At 32.5% G+C, this 17,022-nt stretch overlaps 2 protein-coding genes, 2 long non-coding RNA genes and 1 other non-coding gene across 6 annotated transcripts; all 5 read left to right on the top strand.

Annotated features, from left to right (window-relative positions):
- On the top strand, positions 9-1,437 carry LOC109125956 (probable respiratory burst oxidase homolog protein I; the record flags this gene model as incomplete). Its single annotated transcript, XM_019228772.1, has 5 exons — positions 9-124; positions 214-586; positions 677-805; positions 889-967; positions 1,055-1,437. Coding segments are annotated over 5 exons (807 nt in total), but the record flags the coding sequence as incomplete, so codon positions are not given.
- LOC104707421 lies at positions 1,555-2,073 on the top strand. Its single transcript, XR_754649.1, has 2 exons — positions 1,555-1,635; positions 1,720-2,073. It is a non-coding gene; the product is annotated as an uncharacterized LOC104707421 (long non-coding RNA).
- On the top strand, positions 4,310-6,315 carry LOC104707420. Of its 2 annotated transcripts, XR_754647.2 has the most exons (3): positions 4,310-4,586; positions 4,991-5,117; positions 5,906-6,315. It is a non-coding gene; the product is annotated as an uncharacterized LOC104707420 (long non-coding RNA). The 2 variants fall into 2 exon arrangements; XR_754648.2 differs by lacking the exon at positions 4,991-5,117 and having other exon boundaries at positions 4,321-4,586.
- Positions 15,076-16,762, top strand: LOC104707419 (reticulon-like protein B2). The gene is made up of 5 exons (XM_010423765.1): positions 15,076-15,495; positions 15,697-15,877; positions 15,970-16,111; positions 16,203-16,272; positions 16,364-16,762. Exons 1-5 carry the CDS (start codon positions 15,261-15,263, stop codon positions 16,531-16,533), a joined length of 798 nt encoding a protein of 265 aa, XP_010422067.1. The 5' UTR covers positions 15,076-15,260; the 3' UTR covers positions 16,534-16,762.
- Positions 16,911-16,994, top strand: TRNAL-CAA. The gene has a single exon. It is a non-coding gene; the product is annotated as a tRNA-Leu (tRNA).

Here is a 17,022-nt window from a genome sequence, read left to right as displayed (position 1 = left end):
GCATCCACATTCGTCAGCTCGGTGATTGGACAGAAGGGATTAAGAAGGCATTCTCAGTGGTATGTCAAGCTCCTGAACCTGGAAAAAGCGGACTTCTCAGAGCAGACGGACCAAACCATATAAGGTACATTTATAATGTCTTTGAATTTTTTTTCATATATAATTACATTTTTCAAAATGTGAAATTTTGATTATTCTCTCTTGAAATTTTAGTTTGCCAGAGCTGTTGATAGATGGACCTTATGGTGCTCCAGCGCAAGACCATTGGAAGTATGATGTGGTATTACTCGTTGGCCTTGGAATCGGCGCAACACCTTTCATTAGCATTTTGAGAGATCTACTCAACAACATTATTAAGCAAAATGAACAAGATGTGATCAGTATGTCAGGTAGTCGTAGTAACAGCAACATCTCGTCGGATCACAGTTCTAGTTGCTTAAACTCGGAAGCTCGGTTTAGAAGTCCACAAAATCAAACGAGGACATTGATGACCAAGAACGCTTACTTTTACTGGGTAACACGAGAACAAGGTTCGTTCGATTGGTTTAAAGAAATCATGAACGAAGTTGCTGATTTGGATATAAAGGTAACATACACCTTTCCATGTTAGAAATTATGTTAGATACATTTTTCAAGTTAATTACTAACATATTTGTCCTTGTAAACAAATAAAAAGGGTGTTATTGAGATGCACAACTACTTGACTAGTGTGTACGAAGAAGGAGATACTCGATCAACTCTTCTCACCATGATCCAAACGCTAAACCATGCTAAAAATGGCGTAGACATATTTTCTGGAACCAAGGCAATTAATAATTTAGCTTTAACGATTACATTTATCATTTACAACAACACTCGATTTTTTTCTGATCTTTTGATTTTTTTTAGGTACGGACGCATTTTGGGAGGCCGAAATGGAAGAAGGTTTTATCAAAGATTAGCACCAAACATAGGAACGCAAGAATAGGTAATACAAAATAATCATTTGAAACCTTGTCCGTTTTTTGCCTTTTGTCTTAAGGAGTTTAATTTGAAAAAGATAAAAAAAATATAGGAGTGTTCTATTGTGGAGTACCGAGCTTGGGGAAGGAACTTGCAACACTCTGCCATGAATTTAACCAGACGGGTTGCTCCAGGTTCGAGTTCCACAAAGAACAGTTCTAAAGGAAAAAAAGAATATATAGTCCCTCACGTTTATTGTTTTTGGATGAAATCGAATCAAGGAATATATGTAAATTGTTCATGCAATGTTCTTTTCTCATATCCTTGTTGTTTTTTTTTTCTTTTCCTTTGGTGTATGTATCACACATTTTAACCATTTCATCTTAGAGTAGGATTGTCAAAAATGTTAAAAAATCACAGTTAAAGCTTGTGATAAAAAAAGACAAATAGAAAAAGAAAAAGTTCGCACAAGTTGCAGATGATTTAATCAGATTATTTATTTGTTGTTGTTGTCTTTTTTTTTGCTGATCCTATTTACTTAANTTAGCTTTAACGATTACATTTATCATTTACAACAACACTCGATTTTTTTCTGATCTTTTGATTTTTTTTAGGTACGGACGCATTTTGGGAGGCCGAAATGGAAGAAGGTTTTATCAAAGATTAGCACCAAACATAGGAACGCAAGAATAGGTAATACAAAATAATCATTTGAAACCTTGTCCGTTTTTGCCTTTTGTCTTAAGGAGTTTAATTTGAAAAAGATGAAAAATACAGGAGTGTTCTATTGTGGAGTACCGAGCTTGGGAAAGGAACTTGCAACACTCTGCCATGAATTTAACCAGACGGGTTGCTCCAGGTTCGAGTTCCACAAAGAACAGTTCTAAAGGAAAAAACAATAGTCCCTCACGTTTATTGTTTTTGGATGAAATCGAATCAAGGAAGAATATATGTAAATTGTTCATGCAATGTTCTTTTCTCATATCCTTGTTGTTTTTTTCTTTTCCTTTGGTGTATGTATCACACATTTTAACCATTTTATCTTAGAGTAGGATGGTCAAAAATGTTAAAAAATCACGGTTAAAGCTTGTGAAAAAAAAAGACAAATAGAAAAAGAAAAAGTTCGCACAAGTTGCAGATGATTTACGAATGAGATTATTTATTTTTTGTTGTTGTTGTTGTCTTTTTTTTTTGCTGATCCTATTTACTTAATTATGAATTCGTTTGGTTCATCTTTTTGTATTGTGAAAAAAAAATTACAATGAGTAAGAATGAAAAGAAGAAGAAGATTGAGTGAAAGGGCGTAATCCGTTTCAACTCTGCTGCAGAGGTAACTTCTCTGAACCACCTGAGCTGTTCAAGACATTCTGGTGACTTTTATGAGAAGTAATTAAGCAGTGTTTTGACTTTTGATCACTCACTTGAAGCCAATGAACTCGTATAGATCTCTGCTTGAAATAGGCTTCCTCAATCTCTCTCCCTAAGCGAGTCTAGTTCCTTTCTTTTGCTTGATGGATTTTGCACTTTTGATCATACTGTTAGCCTCACATACTTTTTTTAAAAAATCAACCAATGTCATATCACATTTTCTTTGTTAAAAATTCCAGTAAACAGAGTTATTTGATATATATTAAAGGCATGCAATGCAATGCATAATAGGATATGAAATAACATGTATTGTTTTACAAGTTCCACTTATTAAAAAATCATAATTTTTTTATTTATACTCAAAAATTTTGTGACTAACAGTGATGATGATGCTGACAGGTAAACTATAGGGACAATCAGTATAAAGGAAAGACAGAGAAGTATATGCAAGAAATACCAAATAGAGGTTACTTGTATCAATCTTCTTCTAACTTCACCGTCTCTTTTCTTTCTCATGTGTGATTTATTTTATTGTAATGCAAAAAAAAAGATAAAATGAGCTTAACAGTCAAAACNTCTTTTCCTTTGGTGTATGTATCACACATTTTAACCATTTCATCTTAGAGTAGGATTGTCAAAAATGTTAAAAAATCACAGTTAAAGCTTGTGATAAAAAAAGACAAATAGAAAAAGAAAAAGTTCGCACAAGTTGCAGATGATTTAATCAGATTATTTATTTGTTGTTGTTGTCTTTTTTTTTGCTGATCCTATTTACTTAATTATGAATTAGTTTGGTTCATCTTTTTGTATTGTGAAAAAAAAAAGTTACAATGAGTAAAAATGAAAAGAAGAAGAAGATTTTTAGTGAAAGGCCGTAATCCGTTTCAACTCTGCTGCAGAGGTAACTTCTCTGAACCACCTGAGCTGTTCCTGTTATAAGCTCTATTAGTATTCAAGACATTCTGTTGACTTTTATGAGAAGTAATTAAGCAGTGTTTTGACTTTTGATCACTCACTTGAAGCCAATGAACTCGTATAGATCTGTGCTTGAAATAGGCTTCCTCAATCTCTCTCCCAAGCGAGTCTAGTTCCTTTATTTTGCTTGATGGATTTTGCACTTTTGATCATACTATTAGCCTCACATATCACATTTTCTTTGTTAAAAATTCCAGTAAACAGAGTTAGTTGATCTATATATTAAAGGCATGCAATGCAATGCATAATAGGATATGAAATAACATGTATTGTTTTACAAGTTCCACTTATAAAAAAATCATAGCTTTTTTATTTACACTCAAATTTTTTGTGACTAACATTGATGATGATGCTGAGGCTGACACGTAAACTTTAGGGACAATCGGTATAAAGGAAAGACAGAGAAGTATATGCAAGAAACATCTCTAATGTATATCTCTATTTTTTTCTCTAAAAAATAGAGTAACTCTAAAATAGAGTATGAGTTAGTGTAAAAAAATAGAGGTGAAAATAGAGATTTGAGTAGGGTTAGAGCATCTCTAATAGTCCTCTATTTTTTCCTCTATAATAGAGATCCTCTATAATAGGGGTGAGTTTTACTCCAACCCACCTCTATTCTCACATCTAAAATAGAGATTCCTATTTTTTTTCTATTTATAGAGGAAATCTATTTTTTCCTACAAAGTGTTCCTCTATAAATAGAAAAAAAAATAACAATCTCTATTTTAAAGGTGAGAATAGAGATGGATTGGAGTAAAACTCACTCATGTTATAGAGATCTCTATTATAGAGGAAAAATATAGAGAAAACTATGGGAGATGGTTTTAGAGCATTTTATACCGGTGGGATGTCTTTTATTTTTCTAATAAAATAACAAAAAGAAAATAAAATTTTAATCCTAATTTTTCGGAGATCTGTGTCTCTGCCCCGATTATTTTAGATCCTCAGAGACACCTGTCACTAATTTATTGGTTCCGTTTTGTTTTTGTTTTTTTCTTTCCCTTCTCCTCATTGGCTCATCTCTCTCTCTCTCTCGACATATAAACAAGTATCACACTCTGCTTCGTGAATTGATAAATCAATTCCTAGATTTCCTATAATCAAAATCGACGAGAACAATCCGATCGACATTCTTCTTCGTCTCTCGTTTCTTCTTCTTTTGTCTTGGATTAAACAGTCGAGGAAACAGACTTTGTGGTTCCTCTTCTTCTTCGTCTCTCTCTTTTGGCTTCCTTTCAGTTTTGGATCTGTCTCTCCTTCGTCCTCATGGTGGTGCTCCTGCTTCCTCTTTTCTCTTCAAGGTACCCTAGTTTCTGGCCGCCAAGCTCCTTTCTCTATTATTTGGATCTAGTTCTTCTTGTTCCTCGGATTTAGAATTGATATGGTTTTGTTGATCTCTAGTGTCTTAAGATGATTATGGAGTTGCATTAGAACAGTAAATAATCATTGCTAATCTGAACATGGATTTAGATTAGATTCTGATGAAACCTAAAAAGAATTGTTCTTTGCATATCTTCTGGTGGTTAATTTGTTCATTAGTGAGAAGAATTTATATGGCCTGTTTTGAGTTTGGTATATGATTGAATGATTTCCCTTTTGTTTGCAAGTTATAGTGGACATTTGATAGGGCTAATAACAACGATGATTCATATAAATGACATTGTCTTTGGTAGTTTTAATAGTTTGGTATCCTTGTCTTTGGTAGTTTAAGTAGTCTGGTGATGTGAGTCAAAGCCATTCCCTTTTAACCTGTTTGAAGTTTGCACAAATCCCTATTTCCTCCTAAAGCTACTGAGAGAGATGTTTATGAGTTCTTCTCCTAAGCGGGCAAGGTTAGTGACTTTGTTCCTTTCTAGTTTGTTAAATTTTGCTTTTTGGTTGTAGTTGTCTTTGCTTTTTTTTTTATTTTGTTTTATCTTCACAAATTCATTGGGTTCTAATGTTTGCTTGGATAGAAACGCTTAATGGTTTATCGGTTTTGTTTTTACATTGTATAAAGCTTAGTTAAAACAGTCTTGATTTGCCTCTTGTTTTGGTTACGTTGTAAGTCTTGTTTCTCTCTTCTTATAAACCAATCTCTCGTCTCAGGTATTCTTCTTTGCATATTTCATTTCACATGCTCCTTTTTGATTATCTATATCCATGTTGCTTCCGAAATTGTTTCCTTTGGATCCATTCGTGTTTTGCGAGCCTGTTTTATCTTATGAAATCTGAGGAATGAGCTGAACTTTAATAGATTATATAGCTCATTTTACTTCATACTATCACCTCTTTGGCTCCTTACGATCCATATCCTGAAATTTCCTTCATGATTTTGTATGTGTTTAGGAAAGTTTCATTTTCTTGGTATGTAATACAAACATTTTCGAATTTAGATGCTACTGTGACTTTGATAGTGATATTTGTGTAAATGTCTTCTTACTTTATGAGGTCCTTTTGTTTACTCTTTAGCTCTTCTTTTCTGTGGGACTTATTGTTTTATCCTAAGATACACCGACAGTTATGATGTAGTATTATACTGATCAAGACACTGCTCTACCCCCATTTTTTCCGTAGCTGCTTATATTTCAGCTTATGCAATTGAGCTTCTGTACTTACTCTTGTTATTTTGTATGAACAGCGACTACTTTGACAAGTTGGCATCTTTTGGTCACATTTTGTTCCCTTCATGTGGCATTATGGATGAAGATGTTCGAGCACAAGCCTTTTGATCCACGAGCTGTGATGGGGTTTGGCATATTGAATGGGATATCCATAGGACTATTGAGCCTGGGCTTTATTTATATCGTTGATGTGGAGGAACTATGGTCAATGTCTGAAATTATACAATGGTTTGAATTGTTGAAACTGGTTTTGGTTTGTGATTGTTGTGCAATGAGAGGATGTTTGAGAGTTAGATGGAAAATGGTTTTATTTTGTTTGATTGTTGCTTGTAAAACAAGTTCTCTGATTTTTTTAAACCATTTGACACCCAAAGATGACTAATGGGAGGACAAAAAATAAAAACAAGGATGTGAAGTTCTAAGCTTAGATTTATATTATTTTTAATATTATTAAAAGTTAGAGACATTCATTTGAGGATGTGGAATGGCCATGCTCTTAGAGATGCCCTAGTACTTCATTAGTTGTATCAGTCTTCTTCTAACTACACCGTCTCTTTTTCTTTCTCTTTCTCATGTGTGATTTATTATATTGTAATGCAAAAACGATACTTGCTGTAATGTATTTAACTTAACATGTTCTAGTGGTGCCATAGGCCGTATGATTGATATAGTAGATTGATCGGAACATGTGTACATTAACAAAATTTTATGTAAAACGATGATAATTATTTTTATCAATCCCCTACTCTTAACTTTACTATTTCTGATTAGTAAGTACCAGATAAGTATAATTTTATAAAGATACCAAATAGAGAGGTTAGTATGTAGTATCGATATCCTAAGTTCATAACTTTACCCCTCTTTATATTTCTTGTGTGTGGAGATTTATATTGCAATGCAAAAGAGATAAAGCTTAATAATCAAATTATTATAGTCTTTAGACATATATATATCTGAGAGAACGTGTGAAGCTATTGCTTTTTTTTTTCCACGATAAGAACTTTATTTCCTTTTAAGAAGAGTCAATACAGATGGAATGGCTTAGCCAATCGGGTACAGCACCAGAATCAGAATAGAAAACATTGTTCAAACAACCAAATTTTGCTAAGTTATGAGCTGCCCTATTACATTCTCTCTTTGCAAATTGAAAAGAAATTGAATCTAACTTTGATATCCAATACTGTCTATCATGAATGAAGTTTGCTAGAGACCTATTCCTTTGAACACCATTTAGAGTGTTTATTAAATTTACGCAGTCTCCTTCAAAGATGAAGTTGACATAACCACTGATCCATGATTGTTAAAGTCCAACAAGCAAGGCTTTTGTGAAGATATTGCTTTTTTTTTTTTTTTTTTTTTTTTTTTTTTTGTCAACAAACACTCCATTAAATTTAGGTACAAGGTTTTTGATACTCCCTTCTAGCGAGAGCATGATGCAACCAACTAACTTACATAGGAAAGAAAGAAAACCACGGTAAGTTACAAGGTTTGTGAAGCTATTGCTTATATCTGCTTTTATGTATTCAAAGTAGAATGTTCTAGAGCCTGATTGTTATAGCAAAATTGGATCATCTGCGAGTTAACAATGTTAATCAACTTACTCAAAACATTGATTAGTCTTAAACAATAAGTCTGATGCATGTAAACATATTTTCATGCCCTATATCAAGTAAGAAATTTTAAAAAGTACTTTAACAAAATGCATTGCTGACTAGAGGTTAAGCTCTATATCAACCAAACATATTCTAGAAATGGACTAGAGGTTAAAGAGCTTAACAAAATGCATTGCTGAATGCTGACTAGAAATGGACTAGAATGCTGACTAAGGCTGCTAATAAAGAGCTTAACCTTTAAAAAGTACTTTAACCTCATTTCTTTTCAAAATCACAACTTTTTTTTTAATTCTTTGTTTTACTTTTTAATGTTGTTGGTTGATTTAGCCCTATATAAAACACATTTAAGAAGGTAGTAGCATTCATTCATTCATTCATCTCCTAATTCTCTCTGTTCTGTTTTTATCTTCATCTCCCATCTCGCTTTCTTTCCTTTTCCTTTGAAGTTCCTTGCACCTTAATCATGAAGACTATATTTCTTTGGTACTACCCGTATCTACCTACTGGGCTATGGAGTTCCTAGCTATACTGACTATAGTCGTTTCTGCTGTATCAGCCTCTATGATTACATATCTCTACCTCCATGAGCAGTTCCATTCTAAAGTACTGCTAGTCATTTTTGTTATCTTCGTCCTGGATATTGTACTTATGTTTGTACTCCCTCCTTTTGTCAATGGCAAAGCAAACTGGGGTGGGAAGTTTATTTGCGTTGCTTGATTGCTTCAGTCCTTTGTAGAAACTATCATCCTGTGGTCTATTACTCTATTGAAAGATAAGATTCCCAACAAGAAAGAATCTGATCTCTTCTTGTTTTGGATGTTGGTGACATGTGTCATTTTAGCGTATTTCCATCTTGTTGCTTTTCTAAACCTTGTCTACATAAAAAAATGACTTTGGTCTGGTGAATGGTGAATGGTGAATGGTGAATGGGATTGCTTCTGTGGCCATGATGGTATTAGTATCTTCGAAGGTACCTATATGGGCTATTGCAATTCAATCCTTGGCAGTTACATTGAAGAAGCTTTTATGTGAAGGTTTTGATGCTAACAGCAAGAAGGCTGCTGTTAGAGAAAAGAAGGCCGCAAAATAGTAAAAAATTGTAAGACCATATATCTTTTTAGTTAGGTTATGTATTTAGTTTGAAATTGTGTTTACGCTTTTTATCTAAAATGTCCCATGATATTTTGTTTGTTTTTTGTGGAAATTTTTTTTGTTTTGTTATTAATCTTCTTATTTCATATTTTTATTTGTATTAATAGAGTATTATATAATCTCTTAGATGTTTGAAAGTAAAATGAAAACACATTTAAATTTGAGAACTTGTATTAAAATTTTATATGAAAAGATTATTTTAATGAACTAACAAAATGCTAGTATGACTATAAAAATAGATGGTATGATATCTGAGAGTCTAATTTATGTGTTATAAAAACACATACATACAAATATTTTACTTATGTTTTGTTCAGATTTTACATATGTTTTTGCTTATTTTTTTGTTAATATCTATTCAACATTTCAAAGAACCAAAAATGACTAATTTGCTGCTATATATAAACAGCCACACCTATAATTTATATTTATATAGAATTTAATGTAAACTATACTCAATGTATCAAACAATCAGATAATTTGTATATATAGATCATTTTATCATAGTTATAAAATAATATAAATATATAAACAATTAAAAAATACATATCATCTACGTATTGCATGAGTAACCATATATATATATATATCATTTTTAACCTTTTTAATAATCATCTTTTTAATAATAAAAACTAAATTTTTTTTATTCGTCCTAAGCCTATATGAACCTAAACACGGTACTGGATAGCCCTTGATATACAATTTCGAACTCCCACAATATGAGTGTATTTCCATCACTAAACCATCAGACTCAAAGACTTAAGAACACGAAGCTCTTTATTAGCAGCCTTAGTCCATTTCTCAGATGTCATGACTTGATGAACTGTGTTTGGTTATGTTTCCACACTATAGAACAAATCTAGGATTGGAAATATGAGTAAATATATCGTAAGAGATAGAATAAGAAATATGATATGGTAAAGAGTTGGTATTATGTATAGTATGTTTATAAGACATGGTTTTTAAATATTATTTAGTTTTTATAGTTTAGAATTGTTGTCACCCATAAAATTATTTACTAGATCCGCCACTGGTAGTAGGAATAGGTGATGAAGACTTAGATTTTCGAGGTGGTATAAAGATTTAGAATTATATTTGTAGGTCATGAAGATTTAGAATTTGGAGGTGGTAAAGACTTAGAATTTGTAGGTTGTAAAGAAGAAGTAAAATGTATATGAGAACAATGACACTCGGATAGGTATAGCTAGGAAGCATTAGTATCTAATAAATTCATATATGAAAAAAGAATATGTTTGTCAAATTAGTTGATAACTTGAGAATCAAGTACTACTCAATTTACATATAATAGAATCCATGGTAAGTTCTATTAAAATCCATATAACTAAGATATTATTGTTCTTAATAACAACCAAATAAATACAATACTTAGGAAAATTAGAATAGAGCAACAAAGTCTTCTTGCGGCTTGGCCTAACCTATTAAATTCCATACTAAGTAACCTATATAAAATATTATTCTCATTTTCTTTTTTTCATATAGCTTAAAAATCGATTTCCAAATTCCTCGCATGATCTTTCTTCCATAGTTGATATTTTGCCGTTACAAATACTTACAGAACACACTACAAATAAATGAAGGATGATCACAAGAGCACTTGCTCCAACCTATATGTTTAAACCGGATATTCCTGAAAGAACTCCAAGCGCGGCTAAGACTAGATTAAAAAAAATGCCAAAACCTTCCGCGGCGGCAATCAAGATGAAAGCGAAGATGACAGATAATGTAAAAACACAAACATCCAATCTATTTGACAAGAAGCCAACGAGAAACATGGTGAGGCTAACAGTTATCAAGACAATAATGGGGATGATTTTGTGAACATTGAATGTCGAATTTGGTGAGTTTGGAGAAACAAAGCAATCAAACAACTTACAAACGTAACTATATATGCCAAATACCCCCAAATATTTAAATAGAGAAAGGACAAAGTTTGTGTCTTTTTTTGTATGCGATCATGCTGCCCCATACTACTGCGAAGCCACATAGGGAAATCATCGCTATATGAAGAAATCTTATTCGGGATAATTTATCGTTTACTGCTATAACTTCAAGTTTTTCAGAGGGAATTCCCAAGGCGTTCAACGATTGCTGTCATACACATTTTATTTTCTTGTTTTATTGGGAAAAAAAATCTTGAAAGATGAAGGAAAAAGATAGTTGGGTAGATGTTCTTGTTTTAAATGAACATTTGCATATAAATACACAAAGAATAATAAATTAATAAAAATCATCTTTTATATTTTGTAACACAAATCACTTATGATTAAAAGCATTAATTCAAGATTCCTGAAAGAGTGAGAGTTTTCTTTTGGCTGGTTGTGCATAAGGTTATCATGACTAATTCGTAAAGACAACAAATGGATTTGTGTGATTCGGGGGTCTGTCAGGTATGTAAAAGGGGGGGGGGGCACTACAAGAAAACACGCGTTTTGCGAAGACAAGTTGCAACGGAATATAGCTCTCGCAAATTTGCATTGGATTTGCGAGGACATTACGAGAAAAAAAAAATCTCTAGCAAATTCCTCGCAAAATTGCGAGGAAGCCAGTCGTCGCAAACCCGCTGCTCATTTGCGAGGCATTTACGACAAATTGGCAGGGAAAGTCAACTTCCTCGCAAATTAATCGCAATATTGCGACGCAATTGCGAAAACAAAATCCATAGCAAAATTGCTATGGAGCTGCGAGTGAATTGTGATAGCCATAACAAATCCATTGCAAAATTAGGAAATTATTTTTTATAAATATTATAAAACTTAATATAATTATTCTGAAATATATTTTAATGTGTTCATAAGGTAAATTATTATGAAATACATTACTAATACATTACTATTAATGATAGAAAAGAGTATGATGAGACAATGGATCTTATAATATACTTGAAAATTAATTTTACTTGAAAGTTAATTTTACTAACTTTTAAAATTATTTTGATGGTTTTTATAAATTAAATATACAGAGTTTGCGACATATTTGCGACTGATTTGCTAGATATATAGCAAATTAGTCGCAAATCTATCGCAAATTAACATAATCATAGCAATTCCCTCGCAAATGACAACTTCAAACCCTAAACCCTTAATCCTAAACCCTTAACCCTAAACTCTAAAGACTAATTACATTATTATTAATGATAAAAAGATGAATCCAAGACTTATAATCAAAGATAAGGCAGTGCAACACAAATTGTTGGAGAATTGGACACTTTGTGTATATTTGTCAAATATTTGTCCCAATATAATGAACATATATATGATATAGTGTAGAAAATAGTTAATGATTAGAGGAAGATGCTAAATTGGACAATTTTGGAAAGTTTGATGATAGAAAAGAGTATGATGAGCCTATAGGACCTTATAATATACTTGAAAGTTTATTTGACTAACTTTTTAAAATTATTTTGATGGTTTCTATAAATTAGATATTCAAGGTTTGCGACAAATTTGCGATGGATTTGTTAGTGGCATAGCAAATTAGTCGCAATACCATCACAAATATCTAATATCATAGCAATTCTCTCGCAAATGACAACTTTAAACCCTTGAACCTAAACCCTAAAGACTAATTACATTACTATTAATGATTAAAAAGAGGAATCCAAAATTTATAATCAAAGTTAGGGCACTAATGACAATTTCAAAACCTAAACCCTAAATTTGTCGCAAATCCATTGCAAATATCCCAAATCATAGCAATTCCCTCACAAATGACAACTTTAAACCCTTGAACTTTAACCCTAATGACATTATATGTTTGCAATTCTCAATATTCTTATATAATTCTTATATAAATTACATATTTTTTATATGTATGGAAATTCTGGAAATATTTTTATAGATTGTCCACATCCTTAGAGATTGTCCGGCGATGTCAGGGTTATGGAGTCGTATTGTTTGTCCGGATAGAAGAGGTCAGTTTTTTTACCAGGTTTTGCTGGAATAGGTGTCGGGGAACCTTAACTCTCTGCCAAGGGAGCCGTACAATGTCCTATGTTCAGCGTAAAACCCTGAATCCACATCCTATACCATCCCGAATAACACCCTAGCCGTAGCACAACCAGGATTTCCATGAGAGGTACCATCAATATTAAGCTTGAACCAGCTCTCCATAGGTGGGGCCCATGCAATCTGCCTCTCCACTCGAACCGTTGCATTTGACGCTCCACGGCAATCCAAGTTTGCATGATGCACTTCCTTGGCCATATCCTTAACAAACTTAACTCTTTCCCTGCATTTGTCAATTTCGCCAAAACTTTTTCACATCTCCATTTCCACCCCCACCATACAGTCATATCAAACAGAATAGCGAAGGAACATCTTACTTTACTGACGTCTCACCTTGTCTCCCTGTTTTTCCACAAAAAAAAGCATTAATTCATTGTACTATTAGAAGAAAATCATGTGTCGTAAATCTTCCCATAAATAAAATAAATAGATAGATAATCAAGAAATATAAAAGAGGAAAGTCTTTAGTTTGTCACCGCTCTCACACTTTAGTTTATCTATGTTTTTAGTAATAATTTCAATATAACCAAGTTTGGTATTTTAAAATATATTATGTACTTAATATCTTAAAAATATAAATATACTTTTAAATATAAAGTTACTACACGTGATACGAATCTTGGTTGTTAGAGTTTTTTTGTTTTGTTTAAGTCGCAGAATCAAAACGATGTCGTTTTTTTATAAATGATGACACCGCACTCTCTCACATGTGTCATCTGAGTCAACACGATGATGCCACTTCACTCTCACATGTGTCATGTGAGTCAGCATCCATCTTGAAATAGGCACCATTTATATTAATTAACTAGATTTTAATCCGCGGTACACCGCGTGCATATAATTTTTATTATTATTTATATTTTATATTGTATTTGTTTGTTAAATATTGGATGTTTTGCAAACAGAAGAATAACTAAATTTCACGGTCGTTTGTGCGGTTAAATATTTATATTAATTTTTTAATCACGATATACTTCATGACCATTTGTTTGTTATATTTAGTTTGTTTTGTTTAGTATTTGAGATTCTATTTTGATTTTTAATTATTATAACAAAAAAATACGGGATCTAAAATACATAATAAGTCATTTATACGCTATGATTAAGTTAACATTTTTCTTAATGATTTAATTATTTTACACAATCTTAGTTAATTCGACTTAATTTTATATGTCAGATATTCTAATATTAATAGTGTTAATAAATAGTAAAATGAAGATTTAACCCGTGTTAGCACAAATTTAATAATATTTTATTAATTCCAACATGTCCTCTTTATAACCCATCTAATATATAACCATATTATATATTATTTAAAACTTTTTTTAATTTTACATATTCGTAAGATTTTTTAAAATTTTATTAAGTTTATATATATTAATTATAATATTTAAATAAATGTAAATCGAAGTTTTTCTTACGTTAACAATCAAACTTCACAGATTTTGGAAAACAAAATAGGAATCAAATTGTTGTTTTCTTTGTTTGCAAAAGATTTAGAGATAGAGTATCTTCAAAACACAGTAGAAGATGTAATTAAATATATTATAGTTTCTGTTTTCATAATGATTTTGCTGTAATTTTTTTTTAGTTTGAATAGAATGTAAAATTTGTAGTAAACAAAATCTGAAGTAATATTATTCTTGGAAAAAATTTAGGGATTAACTTTGTAAATAATAAATAAGTACAAATAAAAGGGTAGAACACAAAATGTACTTCAAAAATGTATATATAGATTGGATATAAAATTTAAATTTTAATTGAAGTAGAAAATTAACACTAAATATTTATAAAGGTAAAAATTGACACTTTTAAAACAATACAGATACGAAATAACCCTTTTCCCGTGCAAATTGTCACCATTCACCTATTTGCAAATAAACCTTCTTATTATATACAAAGCCGGTCTTCAAATCGAAAATTCTTTACAGGGGTTTGAATTGCTTTCTTGAATAAGAAAATTACAACTGGGCTTCATAATTATCTTCAGCTCATTTTGGGCCCATAATACAACTCGACCTAACGCTGTCAAAATAAATTAATTAAATGCTTCTTCACTTTCTAGAACATTCTTTTTCTTAAACACGTCTTTTTAACTTTGTTAATCAAAAAATTTAAGACGGTTCCAATTTCCTTAATTATAATATTTTTTTTCCAATTTATCGTCATCAAGATATAATAACTTTTAATTATCATTGTCTTTTTTATACAATACCGAAAGTGCACCTCATGTCACAACCCCACTGGTTCGACCTTCTCATAGTCCAGCCGCGTGACACCTCGACACCACATTAATGACGGCGCCGTTAAACAGACGTGGCTATAGATCAACGGCGTTAAAATCTCCGTCCTTTGAGAAAGACACGGTTTATTATTATATTTATATACGTCTCCCCCATGTCTTTAACATCGATTCCCCCAAGCGTCGCTGAGATTTGAAATCAACGGTTCAGATCAAAACAATCTATTCAACGGTTCAGATCGATTCTAAATCTTCTCCTTCTATTTTTTAAGGCTTCCTTCGAGATCCTTCTTCTCCAGAAAGCCCTAGAAGAAGAAACGGAAAGCTGCGATCGGAATCAATGGCGGATGAACATAAGCATGCAGAATCTTCACCAGCGGTGGAGGTTGTAGAGAGAGAATCGTTGATGGAGAAGTTATCGGAGAAGATCCATCACAAAGGTGATTCGTCTTCATCAGATGACGAGAACGAGAAGAAACCATCGTCTTCTTCGTCTCCGAGGTCTTTGAAATCGAAGGTTTATCGTTTGTTTGGTAGGGAGAGACCTGTTCATAAGGTTCTCGGCGGTGGAAAACGTACGTTTTTTTTTTCCTTACTCCGATCTCAATTTTGTTTGATACGAATTTGAAATTGATCTTGTTGATTTTATCGTTTTAGGGGTTTGGTTAATTTAATGATGTTTTATAGTTTGAATCTGTGTATTAGATGTGTTTGCTTTTTAATTAATGATACTTCTGAGATTCTCTGATTTATAGAAGAACCCTAATTTTGCGCAGCGGCGGATATATTTATGTGGAAGAACAAGAAGATGTCAGGTGGTGTAATTGGTGGTGCTACAGTAGCTTGGGTGCTCTTTGAATTGATGGAGTATCATCTTCTTACTCTATTGTGTCATGTTATGATCGTTGCTCTTGCTGTGTTGTTTCTATGGTCTAATGCCACCATGTTTATTCATAAGTAAGTTTCTTTGTGATCTTTTAAATCTTATGGAAATGCCATCATAGATTAAAGCTTAGTTGAGTTTGACCCTTATTTGGTACCAATTTCAGGTCACCACCAAAGATTCCTGAAGTTCATATCCCTGAAGAACCTCTTCTTCAGCTTGCTTCGGGTCTCAGAATCGAAATCAACCGTGGTTTCTCTTCTCTTCATGAGATTGCATCTGGAAGGGATATCAAGAAGTTCCTCTCTGTAAGTTTAGACTCTCCAGGACTTAATCCGTTCTTAGTAATGTCTCAACTTTTAAGCTTTTGACAATAACTGTACTGTTTGATCGAATCAGGCAATTTTTGGATTGTGGGTTCTATCCATCTTGGGCGGCTGCTGTAGTTTCTTGACATTGGCGTACATAGGTAACACTTACGACTTCTGAAAGTATTGCTTTTTCCTTAAAAATCTTAATAACAAAACAAGTTCTGATGTATGGTTCTTGATCTGATTCAGCTTTGGTTCTGCTCTTCACTGTTCCTCTTATCTACGACAAGTATGAAGACAAAATAGACCCATACGGTGAGAAAGCGATGGCTGAATTGAAGAAGCAATACGCTGTGTTTGACGCAAAGGTTTTGAGCAAAATCCCAAGGGGACCTTTGAAGAACAAGAAGAAAGATTAGTTTTTTTTTTTGGGTTTTGAGTGTAATGCTCACAATACTCTGGTTTTTTTAAATGTGGGTTTGTGTTGTGAATTGGTAAATCTAAATAGTTTATGTGTTAGCTCTCATTCCGCATTTTACTTTAAGATCTTTGCTTCTTTATTTTGATTTTGTGGTTATTTTGGTGTTGTGGGAAGGAGGACAAAATTTGCAGTTGTTCTCTTGGTCTATATATATTTATCTTGGTCGACTTTAGTGTATCAATATGTATGTCTTGTTATCTTAATATCTTGTATGCTTCGATTACTCGAGAGGCCAAAAGAGAGTACACGTCTTAGCTATGTTAATTAGATATATTGATTGGGTAGATATATGCAGTACGCAATTGAGTCATAGATGTCAGGATGGCCGAGTGGTCTAAGGCGCCAGACTCAAGTTCTGGTCCTCGTAAGAGGGCGTGGGTTCAAACCCCACTTCTGACAATAATTTTTTTTTTTTTTTTTTTTTTTT

Source organism: Camelina sativa, chromosome 8 (assembly GCF_000633955.1).
Source record: "Camelina sativa cultivar DH55 chromosome 8, Cs, whole genome shotgun sequence".
Lineage (NCBI taxonomy): Eukaryota > Viridiplantae > Streptophyta > Magnoliopsida > Brassicales > Brassicaceae > Camelina > Camelina sativa.
The sequence above is the reverse complement of the archived record's forward strand: the minus strand, read 5'-3'. Positions and strand labels throughout refer to the sequence as shown.